This window comes from Diceros bicornis, chromosome 18, assembly GCF_020826845.1.
Source record: "Diceros bicornis minor isolate mBicDic1 chromosome 18, mDicBic1.mat.cur, whole genome shotgun sequence".
Taxonomy (NCBI): domain Eukaryota; kingdom Metazoa; phylum Chordata; class Mammalia; order Perissodactyla; family Rhinocerotidae; genus Diceros; species Diceros bicornis.
In genome coordinates, this window is record NC_080757.1 from 55,443,076 (window position 1) to 55,455,529 (window position 12,454).

Sequence of the window (12,454 nt, forward strand, 5' to 3'; positions counted from 1 at the left end):
ATCAGATGGTGGGGCCAGCAGAGCATGCAGGCTGGGGTCCCAGGGTACATGTAGTGTAGGCAGAAGGCAGGCAGGCAGAAGGCAGGCAGGCCGCAGCAGCAGGGCCAAGCAGAGAAAGGCACGGTGGGTGCCAGGCCTGGCTGCCAAACCCCTCCAGCCCCCAAGAGGCCTCTGAGCAGGGAGCTGGCTCTGCAGCGCCACCTGGCTACTGGAGGGGAGCTGTGGTGGGAAGGTGACTGGGCCTCAAAAGAAGTCACACATGGAGTGGTGCTCCGTTGCAGGTGTTTTATTTCCAGCATATTCCTGACCCGGGGACCCTCCACAGTCCAGCAGGAGAGAGGTGGGAGGGGTGAAGGTCAGCCTGCACCTCCACCCATCCCTAAGGTTGTCTCCTTGCTGAGAGCTAAACCCACGGTGGCAAGGGCAAACTTCTGACAGGAGGAAGCGCTCAGAGGCCCCTGGAAGAGGCAGCCAAGCCCGATGCCAGGGCGGGCAGACCATGCAGTTGTGGTGCAGAGTCCTGCTCACAGTGACCCAGCCCCTCTCCCCTGCCCAGCACTCCTCCCCTCCCCACCGGGCTGGGATCTGCGCTCAGCGCCCCAGCAGCTGCAGCATCTCCTGAGGATCCAGCAGCTTCTCCCTGGGCTTCCCAGTGCCCTGGCCCCGGGACACCTCCTCAGCATCCAGCTTCTCCCAGTCCGAGAAAGAGACAGGCCGCACCCCTAAAGCAGAGGGAAGAGTCACTGCCTCCAACCCCTCCTCCACCCCAGCCCAGAGCACCCCCTCCCAAACTGTGGAAAGGCCCAGGAGCCACCCACCCACCTCCCAGGGGCTCACAGGGGGCTCAGACCTCGGCTGCTGAGCAGGGCCTCGACGGCCGCATAGCCAGGCCTGGGGCCAGATGGCAGCAGCCCGGCCTTCAGGTCCTGCAGCAGCACCTGGCCGGTGAGGAAGCTGTCAGTCATGGTAGTGGCAATGACGCCTGTGGGCCCTCGCTTCACCCAGCCACTGCAGTAGAGGCCTGGCAGGGGGTAACAAAGGAGTAAGGTAAGAGGTGGGGCTGGACCCCCTGGCAAGCCTGAGCCCCACTACACATGTGTGCGCACACTTCCCACCGCCCGAGTCCTCCCAGCAGCCCGTCAGCTGGGCCCACTGTGGCAGCTGGCCCATGGCCCTGGGTTCTTCTTGGCCTGTTTTTACCACGCCAGCCCCCTTACACCTCAGTTTCCCTGTAGACCAGGAGCTCCCTGGGGTAGGAGCTAGGTCTTGCCCAGGGCCTGAGTAAACATTAACTGGATGAATTAATGAGTAGTCAGGTCTGTGGGTATTTAATCAGACTGGAAGCTCCCTGAGGACAGGAGCTACCATTCAATCTCCAGTCCCAGCACTGAGCACAGGGCCTGGCCCAGAGCAGGCCTCAGTAATTGAATGACTTAATAACCAGACATATGCAGGCACATCAGCTAGACTAGGAACTTCCCTCCTAGCTAGGGCCACGAGGAGGGTGGGGACACGGCCTGGCTCAGAGCAGTTTCTCAGTGCATGTCACTGGATAAATGAATGAATGTGAACAGCCCCAGGAGACACTAGCCTCCCCATCCCCCACCACAGTCTGGTGCCTAGCCTTCTTGCATCCTCTCACCTGGCACATTCACAACCCGGCCCTCCATATTGGGGATAACCCCAAGTTTGGGGTCAAAGGGCACACTGGGGTCAATGGGGCGGCTCTTATACCCAACGCTGCTCAGCACCAGCCCACAAGGGAGGTCCTCCGTGTCTCCAGTGGGCACTGCCCGGGAGGTCTCACCAGCACCCTGTTGGGGAAAGTATGGGCAACACCAGGCTGGGGTGGGGAGACTTGAGAACAGGGGTGTCTTTGGGTAACAGGAGACTCACCTCCAGTCTAGTGACTGCCAGGCGGATGCCTGCTACCTGCCGCCCGTTGGGTGAGGGCAGCACCTGCTGGGGGCTTCGGAAAAAGCGGAGGCCCCAGGTGCGGGAGGCAGAAGCTTGGCGGGCAGCCTCCTCCATCCCTGGCTTCTCTGTGGCCGTTCGAAGCAGCAGTTCTGTCAGCCGCTTCCTCGGCCGTGGGACCTCTGCTGGCAACACAGAACATCTCAGGGCTGTCCCTGGGTTACAGCCCTCTCCCGCACTGCTCTCCCCCAAGCCCTCTCTGACTTAGACCATCCCCTCCCCAGCGAGTTAGGGGGCCAGGCCAGGGCCCCTCACCCTTGATTCTGTCCTGGAGGCCCAAGAAATCCGCAGGGTCCAAAATGGGCCGGGTTCCTGGTAACTGAATCATCTCCCGAAGCTCCTTGGGGGGTGAGGGTGGGGGGAGGGGAGGAGGTCAGGCCCAAAGCACCGTCCACTCCTGAGCCCACCCCAGGCGGGAGACACCACCATGACCCACCATGGAAGGTACTGGGCCCCAGGGGCCCTGCCTGGCTCCCCCTCTTCCACTCCAGGCAGCAGCCACTCCCAGGGGCTCTGTCCTGCTACACCTCCCAAGGGCAGACCATCTACTTGGGACCCTGGCCCCTCTCCCTCTGGTCCCAGCACCTTAATGGTGAAGGCCACTTGCAGGGGTCCACGTCGGCCCACTATCCACACCGTCTTCACCCGACTCTGCCTCAGTACCCGCAGGGCGGCCTCCGTGATGTCCGTTTTCTGGCATAAAAGGAGGGTTTTAAAGTCATCGTACACTGACAGGGGAAAGGGACTCTCCACTTGGTCGTGTTCCTACCCTGAGCCCTGAGAAGGCCAGCAGCCTGAAACTCCACCACTGCCCACCCCCGTCCCCCCACCGGTGGCCAGATGGAGCACTGCTGCCAATTCTGCAAATGGCTCCAACTAGCAGCAAACCAGGCCTGGCTCTTTCATTCAACAAGTGTTTACCAGGTGCCCGGCACCATGCAAGGGGCAGGGGGTTCAGCGGTGAGCAAAAGAGACATGGTGCCGGCCCTCACTGAGCTCGTGACCTGGTGGAGAAAGAGATACTTGAACCAAATATTCATTAATAAGTATAAAATCACAGTGGTGACAACATGCTTTGCAACAGAAGTAGACAAGTCTATGAGAGGAAGGCATTACAGGGGAATGGACCTATTCAGGGCGGTCCTGGAAGGCTTCCTGGAGTTAGGGACAACTGAGCCAAGAACTAAAAGATGAATATGGGTAAACTGGCAGGAGGTGAGTTGAGGGTGTTCCAAGCAGGGGGAGTGGTGTGTGCACACTGAGTCGTTTTTTCTTAAAGGCCTGTGTAGCTGGAGTGCAGACAGTGAAGGGGAAATGGTATGAGATAAAGCTTACAGGCTGCCTCTCAGAAGCCCTCCACCTGGCACCATAGGGAAACCGAGGCACCGAGCTCAGCTTGGAGGGACGAGGCCTGAACCCTGCAGGCAGGGGTGCCCTGTCCTCAATGTGACCCCAACTCCACCCCTCCAGCTTCTGGCCTCCCCACTCACCTCCAGGTGCTCAGGCGGGGTCAGCAGGATCCGGGCCACATCCAGAGCCACGTTGCCCTGCCCCAGAATCACAGCTGTATGGCAGCTCAGGTCCGGCGACAGCTGGAGGGGAGAGGTCTGGATAGGGTCCCCCAACCTCGGCTCCAGGCAGGCTAATCTCAGTCTCATGCCCAGTCCCCAGCATGCCCTCAGGCTCCCCTACACTTGGAAAGTCCACCCCTCCTGAGCCCTCCTCCCCCACTCGGCCCCACCTCTCCCCAGAGGCCTTCCACAGGTGACCTCCCTCAGTCAGCCTAATATCCCACATCTCATCTCACTGGGAGCCTCCCAGGCCTAGACAATGGCTCCCTCTTCCCCCAGCTGTGGTGTCCAAGGGCAGCCCCCAGCCCTGGCTGAGGGCTGGGGAGGAAGAGGCAGTGGGAGTGCTCCCCAAACTCACCTCCTTGTTCTCAGGAAGCCCATTGTACCAGCCCACAAAGGCCCGGGCCGAGAACACACCCGCCAGCTCCTCCCCAGGAATTTCCAGGGCCTGATGGTCCTCTGCCCCGTAGCTCTGAGGAAACACCCGGAGCCCTCAGCGCCAGCTACGGGGCCAGGCAGCCCCGCCACGCTCCCAGAGGTCTCCTTCCAGCTCCGCCTCCGCACCTCCCCCCCTGGCCCACGCCCCGTGGGTTGGCTCACTCCTACTGCCTTCCATCCCTCAGCCACCAACCTCCTGCTGCTGCCCTGCCCCAACCCGCTTCCTCCCTGGCCTGGTCACCCCTCTGCGCTCACCAGCACCACGGCGTGGTAGGCCTCCCGCAGCTCCGGCACAGTCACGTCCCTGCCTACCACCACATTGCCATGGAAGGCACAGCGGTCAGAGCGGGCCGTCTGGGTAAAGGTGTTGATGACATTCTGCCAGGCCCCGGAGTGGGAGGGGTTAGAGGGTGGGGCAGCTCCAGGGACCATGCTTGTGCCACCTCCACCCCACAACATCCCCAGCATGGAACCTAGGTGGCATCCACACAGAGGTCCTGGGGTCATTCCATGCAGCCAGGGAGCCTCCCTTCCCTCCTCACCTTGACCAAAGTCTCCAAACCCCTGTCCGCGCCCAGAGAGACCCACCTTCACCTCGGGGTGGTCGGGCGCCACCCCAAAGCGCACCAGGCCAAACGGCACAAGCTGCTTCTCGAAGATGTCCACGTGGGCCCGGGTGTGGTGCTAGGGGGGAAGGTGGCAGCTGGTGGGGCAGAGGGAGAGGCTGGGCCCCTGCGGGTCCTCCCCTTCCCGAGACAGAGCAGTAGAGCTCATCTTAGTGGGCTGAGGACACAAGGAGGCCTTAACCCTCTGCAACGAGTGGGAGAGGCCCCCAACTCCCCGCCTGCCCAGAGCCAGACCAGAGGAATGGGGCAGCACAAGCAGCAAGGCAGCTGCGGTCAGACCTCAAGGACTGCCAGCCCATAGAGACGGTGAGAACTCTGGCCAAGGAAGGAAGGCAGTAGCGCTCTCTCCACTAGAGTTCTATTAGGGGAGCTTCTTCATCTGCTTGGGTCAACCATGACACAGCCGTGGCCTAGAACCCTTCCACACTTCTAGAAATGCCCAGCTAGTCTGATGACCTGAGAACCACCCTTTGAAATTCATATCTGCCTTAGCTCTAATCTCGAAGATCATCTTGTTGAAAAGGGGACACGCAGGACAGGGAGCTGGGGGCACAGCTGGGGCATGTGCGGGGCAGGGGGAAATGGAAATGGCCCTACTCTTACTCTTAGAAAAAACAGTCTCACTCATACATTGGTCCCGCATTGCCTACCCTGTGGGTGGCCACAGGACCACCAACCAGCCACATGACTGGATCTGCCTGGGTCTCAGTCTCTTCCTCTGCAACCTGGGACAGATAACACCTCCCTCTCAGGGTGTTGGGAAGCATCCAGGAGGTCGGGACAGTGAGACACTCTGGGCCACAAGCAGGTTCGGAGTCCAGCAGCTGGGACTCCCATGGATGACACTGCCCCGCCTCGCACCCCCATCCTCGGCTCTCGCTGTAATACTCCCCACTCAACGGGACTTGAGCCACAGGAGCTCCTGCCCGCCAGTCGCCCTCACCCCAACAAAGGCTCATGCTCAACTCCTCCTTATCCCCTCTTCCCCTCCACTCCCTTGTCTGCACCCAAGGTCCAGCCCCCTGCCCGGTCATCCATGCTCCTGACTCCTCCCATCCCACACAAGCCACAGAGGGTGCCAAACCACCCGCCTCAAGCCCTACTGATGCTGTACCCAGGAAGCACTCCGGCTTTGGTGTCCACAGCCATGGAGGCCAACCCCAGCCCCACCACTCCCTGGCTGTGCCAAGGGAACCTTCCTTAACTTCTCTGTACAATTGCACATCCCTTCTGGCGAGAGGCTCAAGATTAAATGAGCAAGGCCTGAAGCACTTAGCCCAAGGCCGGACCCACTGTGAGTGTTCAATCAAAAAGCTATCATTACTATTACTGCTGTTGTTGTTGTTGTGTGTCACCTCCTTGCTCACAAACCTTCCCCTTGCTCACAAACCTTCCCCAGCTGCCCACTGCCATGGGACAAAGTTCAAACTGCTCAGCCCGGAGGTGAATACTCTACACAATCCAACTTTATCTTCCATTCTTTCCTGCTGCAGATCCTCCCCTCCGGGTCACACTGCTCTCTCCAAGGCCATCTCCATAACGCTAAATCTGCTGACAAATTCCCTTGTTATCTCCCATGGCCAGCCTTGTCTTCAGGAACCCTCTCCTCCCTAAGCCTGCAGTTCCCTCTGATCCCACCAGCTGTGCTTTCTCAGTCCCTTTTTCTTCTGTCTGCCCTCTAACAAAAGCATTCTCGGAGGCTCTTCCAGTCTGGGACCCTCCCGTCCTCCTGGGCATACGTTCCTGCGGCAGGTTTCACCCACGCACCACCACCCCCACCATGACCTCGAATTCCCACGGACTTCCCCACTCACTCTCTCCTGCCCAGATCTCCCCAAGCTCCAAACCGGAGACCCCTGGACAACTCACCACAGACACCTCAAACCCCATCAGATTAAAGCCAATTCCCCCTTCCCCTCAACCTCTCCCCTTCTGCTCCTGTGTTCCCTTCCACCTCATCCACTCGGAGCCCAAGCCAGACCCTGGGGCTCCTCCTTGACTCCCCTCGACCCTGTCCATTCAGACCCCCATCCCCCTCCTCCTCCCACTGCCAGCCCAGCAGCTCCCACTGCTCTCTGGGCCACCAGCCCTACCTCCCTGCTCCACTGGGAGAGAGAGAGAGCTCCAAATCAAAAGCTGGGTGCTGTCAGTCCCTTGCCTAAAACCCTTCAGTGAAGCCCACCACCTATAGCAGTGTGCACCAGATTCCCCTGGTGTGTTTGTTTAAAATTGTTGATTCCTGGGCCCCAGGCACAGTTTGATTAGGTCTGAGCTAGGCCCAGAAATATGTATTTTAATAAGTACCCCAGGGGACTCTGACTGTGGGATGGGGGATAGACACCTTCAAGAGAAACTGCCTGCATCTGAGCCTGGAGCCTGGTCAAGGGCTTCCAAGCCGCCAGGATCTGGGCCCACCTACCTCCTCAAGCCTCAGCTCTGACCCTTCCACCCTCACTGCATTCTCTCCTTTCTCCCAGGCTTCATCCATGTGGTTCTCATACCTGGGACTCTCTCACCTTCTACCCACGCCCCTGGTAGCTCCTTCTCTCCTTCAGACAGCAACTTGAACATCTCTTCCTCCAGGCTGGGTTAGGTGGCCCTCTCTGTATCCTTCCCCCCAGTTTCTGTGCTTACACCATTGGAGCCCTAGAACACCGTGTAAACCCTCTTCCCCTCCACTCCACAATCCCCCACATTAGATTGTCAGGTCCTTCAGTGTGGGGACCACGTCTGTCCTGCTCACGCCCATGTTCCCAGGGCCGAGCCTGTGCCTGGAGCATGTCGGTGTCCAGTAACTGATTACTGAATGGCCTAGCATGGTGCTTAAGAGCGGGCTCTGCCGTCAGACTGCCTGAGCTCAGATCCCAGCGCCCTCCCTGTCCAGGTGGGACCTTGGGCAACCTCACTCAGCCTCATTGTCCTCACCTGTGAAGTAAGAGTCAGGACAGACACCTGCTTCACAGGTTGTCTTGAGGATGCTAAGAGATGCTGTACAGTGCCTGACTCAGCTAAGTGACACTGCCCCAAACGTGCCACACATGGTCCTACTGTGGGAGCAGAGTCAGTGGCTTGGAACTCCTAGTGGGCAAGGACCAGCTTGTACCTGGCCTCTGTGTCCATCCCCCAGTACCTCCCACAGGCAAAGCACATGCAAGTCCGCCAGCTGAGTGTAGGCCAGAGCCTTTGCCCACAGTGGGGGCACTGAGAATCCTGCCTGAAAGTCCCACTCCCCGGCTCCCCAAATTTCAGGCTCAGCTAACACAGTGCGCCTTACACAAAGCCCTCCAGGACGTCCCCAGCCCCAATGAGATCCCTGGTCTCCGTCCCAGAGCACAGGGCTGTCCTACCATGTAGCAGTTCGCCCATGGATGACTCCCCGCAAGTGGGAGGCCCTCTCCAGAGCCCAGGGCCTCCTGCATTACAGCTCACACATATCTTCTCCAGGAAACACTTTCTGACTGACCCCACCTAACTCAGCTCATGCTGGTCACATCATTTAAGTAGCTCTTTCACTTGTGTTGCTTGCAAGGAGGCTTAGGTCACTTTTCACCAGGGTGACCAACTCATCCTCGTCTCCCCAAGACCCTCCCAGTTTTAACACTGAAAGCCCCATCTCCTGGGCAAACTGGGGTGGTTAGTCACCCTACCTTTTAAGTATCTGCATATGTGTGTGTATAAGTAATATATTCATCCTTTCCCTGTCTCTCCACGGACACTCCAAGGCCCTCAAAAGCAAGGCCACCGTCCCATGTCTTAGTCAGCCCAGGTCTCCCTTTCCCCCTCTGACCCACGGTTCTCCCTCCCTCCTCCCTCCCGCCAAGCTCTGCTGAAAGCTCAAGGGCAATCAGCAGCCTTGGGGGCCGGCCCGCCAAGGCCAATACTGTAAGCCTTGAGACCTGGCCTTTGGATTGGGGGATGCGGAGTGGAGAGCAGACTGAAAGAACAGCATAGCATGGGGAGGGCTGGAGCTCTGGTGAGGAGAGCACAGCAAGGTGCCTAAAGTTATAGAAAACCCTGAGAAGAGGGGGTAGCCTCGAGATGCAGGATTTTGGGGACAGAGTGGAGACAAAGGAGACAGAAGGGAAGATGAGAGGCAGCACAAAGTCATCCTCAGGTCCACATAAGTTCCCTGGAGGGCTTGGCTAAGGAGGCATAGCCAACCATCTACCACTGACCATCACCCACGAGGCGAACAAACTTCTCTCACAGCTGAGGGTTTTAGGGACACCTGTCACAGATGTAGGTGACAAAGCATGTGGGAAGTGTCCAGTCTAGATGGGCTGGGAGCCCCTTCCCCATCAGGGATCCAGGAGTGCTTTTAAAACCCAAAGGGGTGGGGCTTGCCCTCAGGATTGGAGCAGCAGGGGAATGGGGAGAGAGGGAACCACATCCAGGAGGATGTGGCTTACCTTTAAGAGGTGTTGGGCCGTGTAGAAGCCAGCTGGGCCACTGCCCACCACACAGATCTGGGGGGTCTGCTCCTGTGTAGAGAACTGCTGGCGGACGCCTGAGGAGGGAGGAGGGGGAGGGTGGTCAGATCAACACTCTCCCCAATCCCAAACCAACCTGATGTCAAACAGAGGATGGGGCTTCCCAAGCTTCACCCTCAACCGCACCCTCCTTCTCTTTCCCTCAAAGCTTTGGCGTTTGCAGGGTTCCTTACTTCATCTGAACGCCCGAAAGCTGTGTCTTCATCCAGAACCCCACATCTCACACATGAACTTACTACACTCTGAAGATGGCCTACTCAACAACCTGTCATCCCTGAAGCTGCCCTGCACAGTACTTCTTCATTTTTCTTATGGTGTTCCCTGCCCATCCAGCTAGAATACCACATCCTTCCAACGGACCCCATATCATCCCAGTCTCACCTCTGTGAAACTCCCCACAAGGATCCCATTTTACGTCTTCCAACCCCCCTCTCCACAGAACCCTATATTGCCCACATAGACCCTTGTCTCATTCCTATAGACATTGTTTCGCCTCAGACTTCCCTCTTGCCCCACACACCTCCATACCACCCCATTCACGCCTCACACCTGTGGACATCATGGTATCCTCTTCTCACCTTTGACCCCTGTGTCACCCTAGGGGCCTCACATCTCACCGCACAGGCTCCCCCATCTGCCCCCGTACACCACCCCCATCTCATCCACAGGAGTGGAGTCTCCAGTCTCCAGTCTCCAGTCTCACCTCTGGTCCCCTCTCTCGCCCCTCTCCAGCCCTGCCCCAGCTCGGCTCCGACTCCTAAACTTAGCGCTTGCAGTCCTCCCCGCGTTCCTATCTAGCCCCAGAGGTGCCTTGCTCCTACTCGCGGTGCAGCCGATGGGAGGCGGCCGGGTCCGAGGCCACGCCGCCCAGTACCACCAGCGCCAGCAGCGCGGAGCCATGGCAGGGACGAGCAACCAACCAGCAGATCTGATCCCGGCGTCTGCCCTGTTCTCCGCGCGCCGCGCCCGCCCCGCCCCCGCCCTGCCTTGACCCCACCTACAAGAGCGGCCCCGCCCAAAATCCCGCCTCCCACGCTCTGGGAAAGCACAGCGTGGCGGCTCCACCCCCAGCCCCGAAAGAATCCCGCCCCCAAAAGAGAAGCCCGCCCTGGCATCCACCCCACTTCCGTTGGAGACCCAACCCCCCCAGGACTTCCGGGCTGTAAGTGACTTAATAAATTTGTCCACCCTTCCTTCAATTAACGGGAGTCCAGAGTCGGAGAAGAGCGAATCTTCATTGCTGTTTCAATCCCGCCTGAGGGAGCTAGCCAATTATAGAGGAGCTTATTTTACTTAGCCTCTCCCTCTCGGAGGCTCTCGTCGCTTGCTGATGACGCAATACGCCTTCAGTGTACGCCCCGCGCCCCCCGCAACCCCCACAACCCCCGCCTGGGCTGGTTTCGTCCCAGCCAATCACGAGTTGGGCTCAAGCGAGCCTCCCCGCCCATTGGGTAATAGCCACGGAGTCCGGAAGTCTGGTAAAAAGGCAGTCTCGCCCGGACCTTGGTCGCACTTTTCACCAACCCCGGGTGTTATACAGGTGTGAGCCTGGCAAGATGCCGTCCAGGGCGGGCCAGGGAGAATCTTAAACCTTGGAGATCTTTTCCCGCCTCACCTCCTCCCCTTTGCATAGGTGAGGAAACAGGAGGAGCGTCTTGTTCTCGGTACTAAGGACAGAGCCAGATCTCCCACCTTTGATCCAACAGGGCTGGCATAGAGGAAGGCGAGGGAGACACTGCCCTCCGGTACAAAATTTAAGGGGGGTACCAAAAACCTCAGTAATCAAGGTAAATAATATTGTAATGCAACGTTTTCAAAGATCAAAATTAATGCGAAAAATCCATGATGAACCAAAGATACTTTTAAATGACAGGATCCGTGGTCATGTCTGACCCAATAAACCTAATGCCGGCCAGCTGCCTTTTCCTCCAAGGCCCCTCTTGTCAAACATTTCCTTGAAGAAGACCCATGACCCTGGGTCTTCCCTGACCCATCCTCTCCCAAGCTGGGTTAGGGTCCCCTCTTGTCTCCCCAACACTCTACCCCACCATTACTTACTACACTGCCTTATCATTTTTTATCTCTTTTACTGAAGTACAACAAACAGAAAAGTGCACAAATCATAAGTGTACTGTTTGATGAATTATCACACGATGTAACCATGTAACCACCACCCAGATCATGAAATAGAAAATGGCCAGCACCCCAGGAGGCCCTTGTGCCCCTTTTAATCACTTCCCCTCCCTCCTGACATGGTCGAAACCATGTTTATGACTCGTTTTACAATTTCCATGAGACTCCACTCAGTCTCACATGCCCCTACTTACTCAATCGCCTCTGGCTGGGAGCGAAGGAATTTACCTCAGGAGATAATCAATGACTTTAATCTCCTGCCTACGTGTTCCTTGAGGCATACCGTACCTTGGAATGCAAGGACACATATTCATCCACCCCGTGCCCTAATCTTTGAGGCTAACCAGACCACCTAATACTTTCTCTTTTGACATTTTTATAGAATAGTAAAATAGCCAAAAATCGTATATAATGGCCCCACATAGAGACTTCCATGCAGCAGCTCTTTACTGCCCATGGGTCCTGTCCCCATGCTGAACACAAATTAAAGGTGCACAGACGAACGAGTGGCTTGTGTCAGAAAATTCTTTTTTGACTTGCGACTTAGTGCCCCACATCACTTCTGTTCTGATTTCTAGTAAGTCATTGTGTTTTGTGCCCGTCCCACTATACCAGAAATAGGCAAACTATGGCTTGCAGGCCAAATCCTGCCCACCACCTGTTTTTGTACAACCTGCAACCTCATGGTTTTTACATTCTTAAATGGTTAAAAAAATTGTAAAGAATATTTTGTGACGTGAAAATTACATAAAATTCAAAAAAGTTTTGTTGGAACACAGTCATGCTCATTTCTTTCTTTTTTTTTTTTTTTGTGAGGAAGATCAGCCCTGAGCTAACATCTGTGCTAATCCTCCTCCTTTTGCTGAGGAAGACTGGCTCTGAGCTAACATCTATTGCCAATCCTCCTCCTTTTTTTTTCCCCAAAGCCCCAGTAGATAGTTGTATGTCATAGTTGCACATCCTTCTAGTTGCTGTACGTGGCTGGAGAAGCGGTGCGTCGGTGCGCGCCCGGGATTCGAACCAGGGCAGCCAGTAGCGGAGAGCGCGCGCTTAACCGCTAAGCCACGGGGCGGCCCAATGCTCATTTCTTTACATATTGTCTCTGGCCGTTTTCGTGTTTTGATGGCACAGTTGAGTTGTGACAGAAAACACAGGGTCCACAAAGCCCAAAATATTTACTCTCTCCCCCTTTACAGAAAAAGTTCCTCAACTCCTGCACTAG

General features: G+C 57.0%; 1 protein-coding gene across 1 annotated transcript; it reads right to left on the minus strand.

Moving 5' to 3' along the window:
* Window positions 1–245: 245 nt before the first annotated feature.
* FDXR (ferredoxin reductase) lies at window positions 246–10,013 on the minus strand. The gene is made up of 12 exons (XM_058561548.1): window positions 9,921–10,013; window positions 9,019–9,116; window positions 4,572–4,667; window positions 4,239–4,361; window positions 3,904–4,017; window positions 3,465–3,566; window positions 2,560–2,667; window positions 2,230–2,314; window positions 1,897–2,096; window positions 1,643–1,814; window positions 851–1,021; window positions 246–722 (listed from the first exon to the last, which is right to left on the minus strand). Exons 1-12 carry the CDS (start codon window positions 9,997–9,999, stop codon window positions 592–594), a joined length of 1,479 nt encoding a protein of 492 aa, XP_058417531.1. The 5' UTR covers window positions 10,000–10,013; the 3' UTR covers window positions 246–591.
* Between the last annotated feature and the right edge of the window lie 2,441 nt (window positions 10,014–12,454).

Bases quoted from the DNA above. Each gene is read 5' to 3' on its own strand.
- FDXR (XM_058561548.1), bottom strand. From the start codon at position 9,999: ATGGCTCCGCGCTGCTGGCGCTGGTGGTACTGGGCGGCGTGGCCTCGG. The intron at 4,668-9,018 runs GTAAGCCACATC...CTTCCCCCCTAG, and splicing joins CGGCCCAACACCTCTTAAAG to CACCACACCCGGGCCCACGT. The intron at 2,668-3,464 runs GTGAGTGGGGAG...CTTTTATGCCAG, and splicing joins CCCCGCCTGAGCACCTGGAG to AAAACGGACATCACGGAGGC.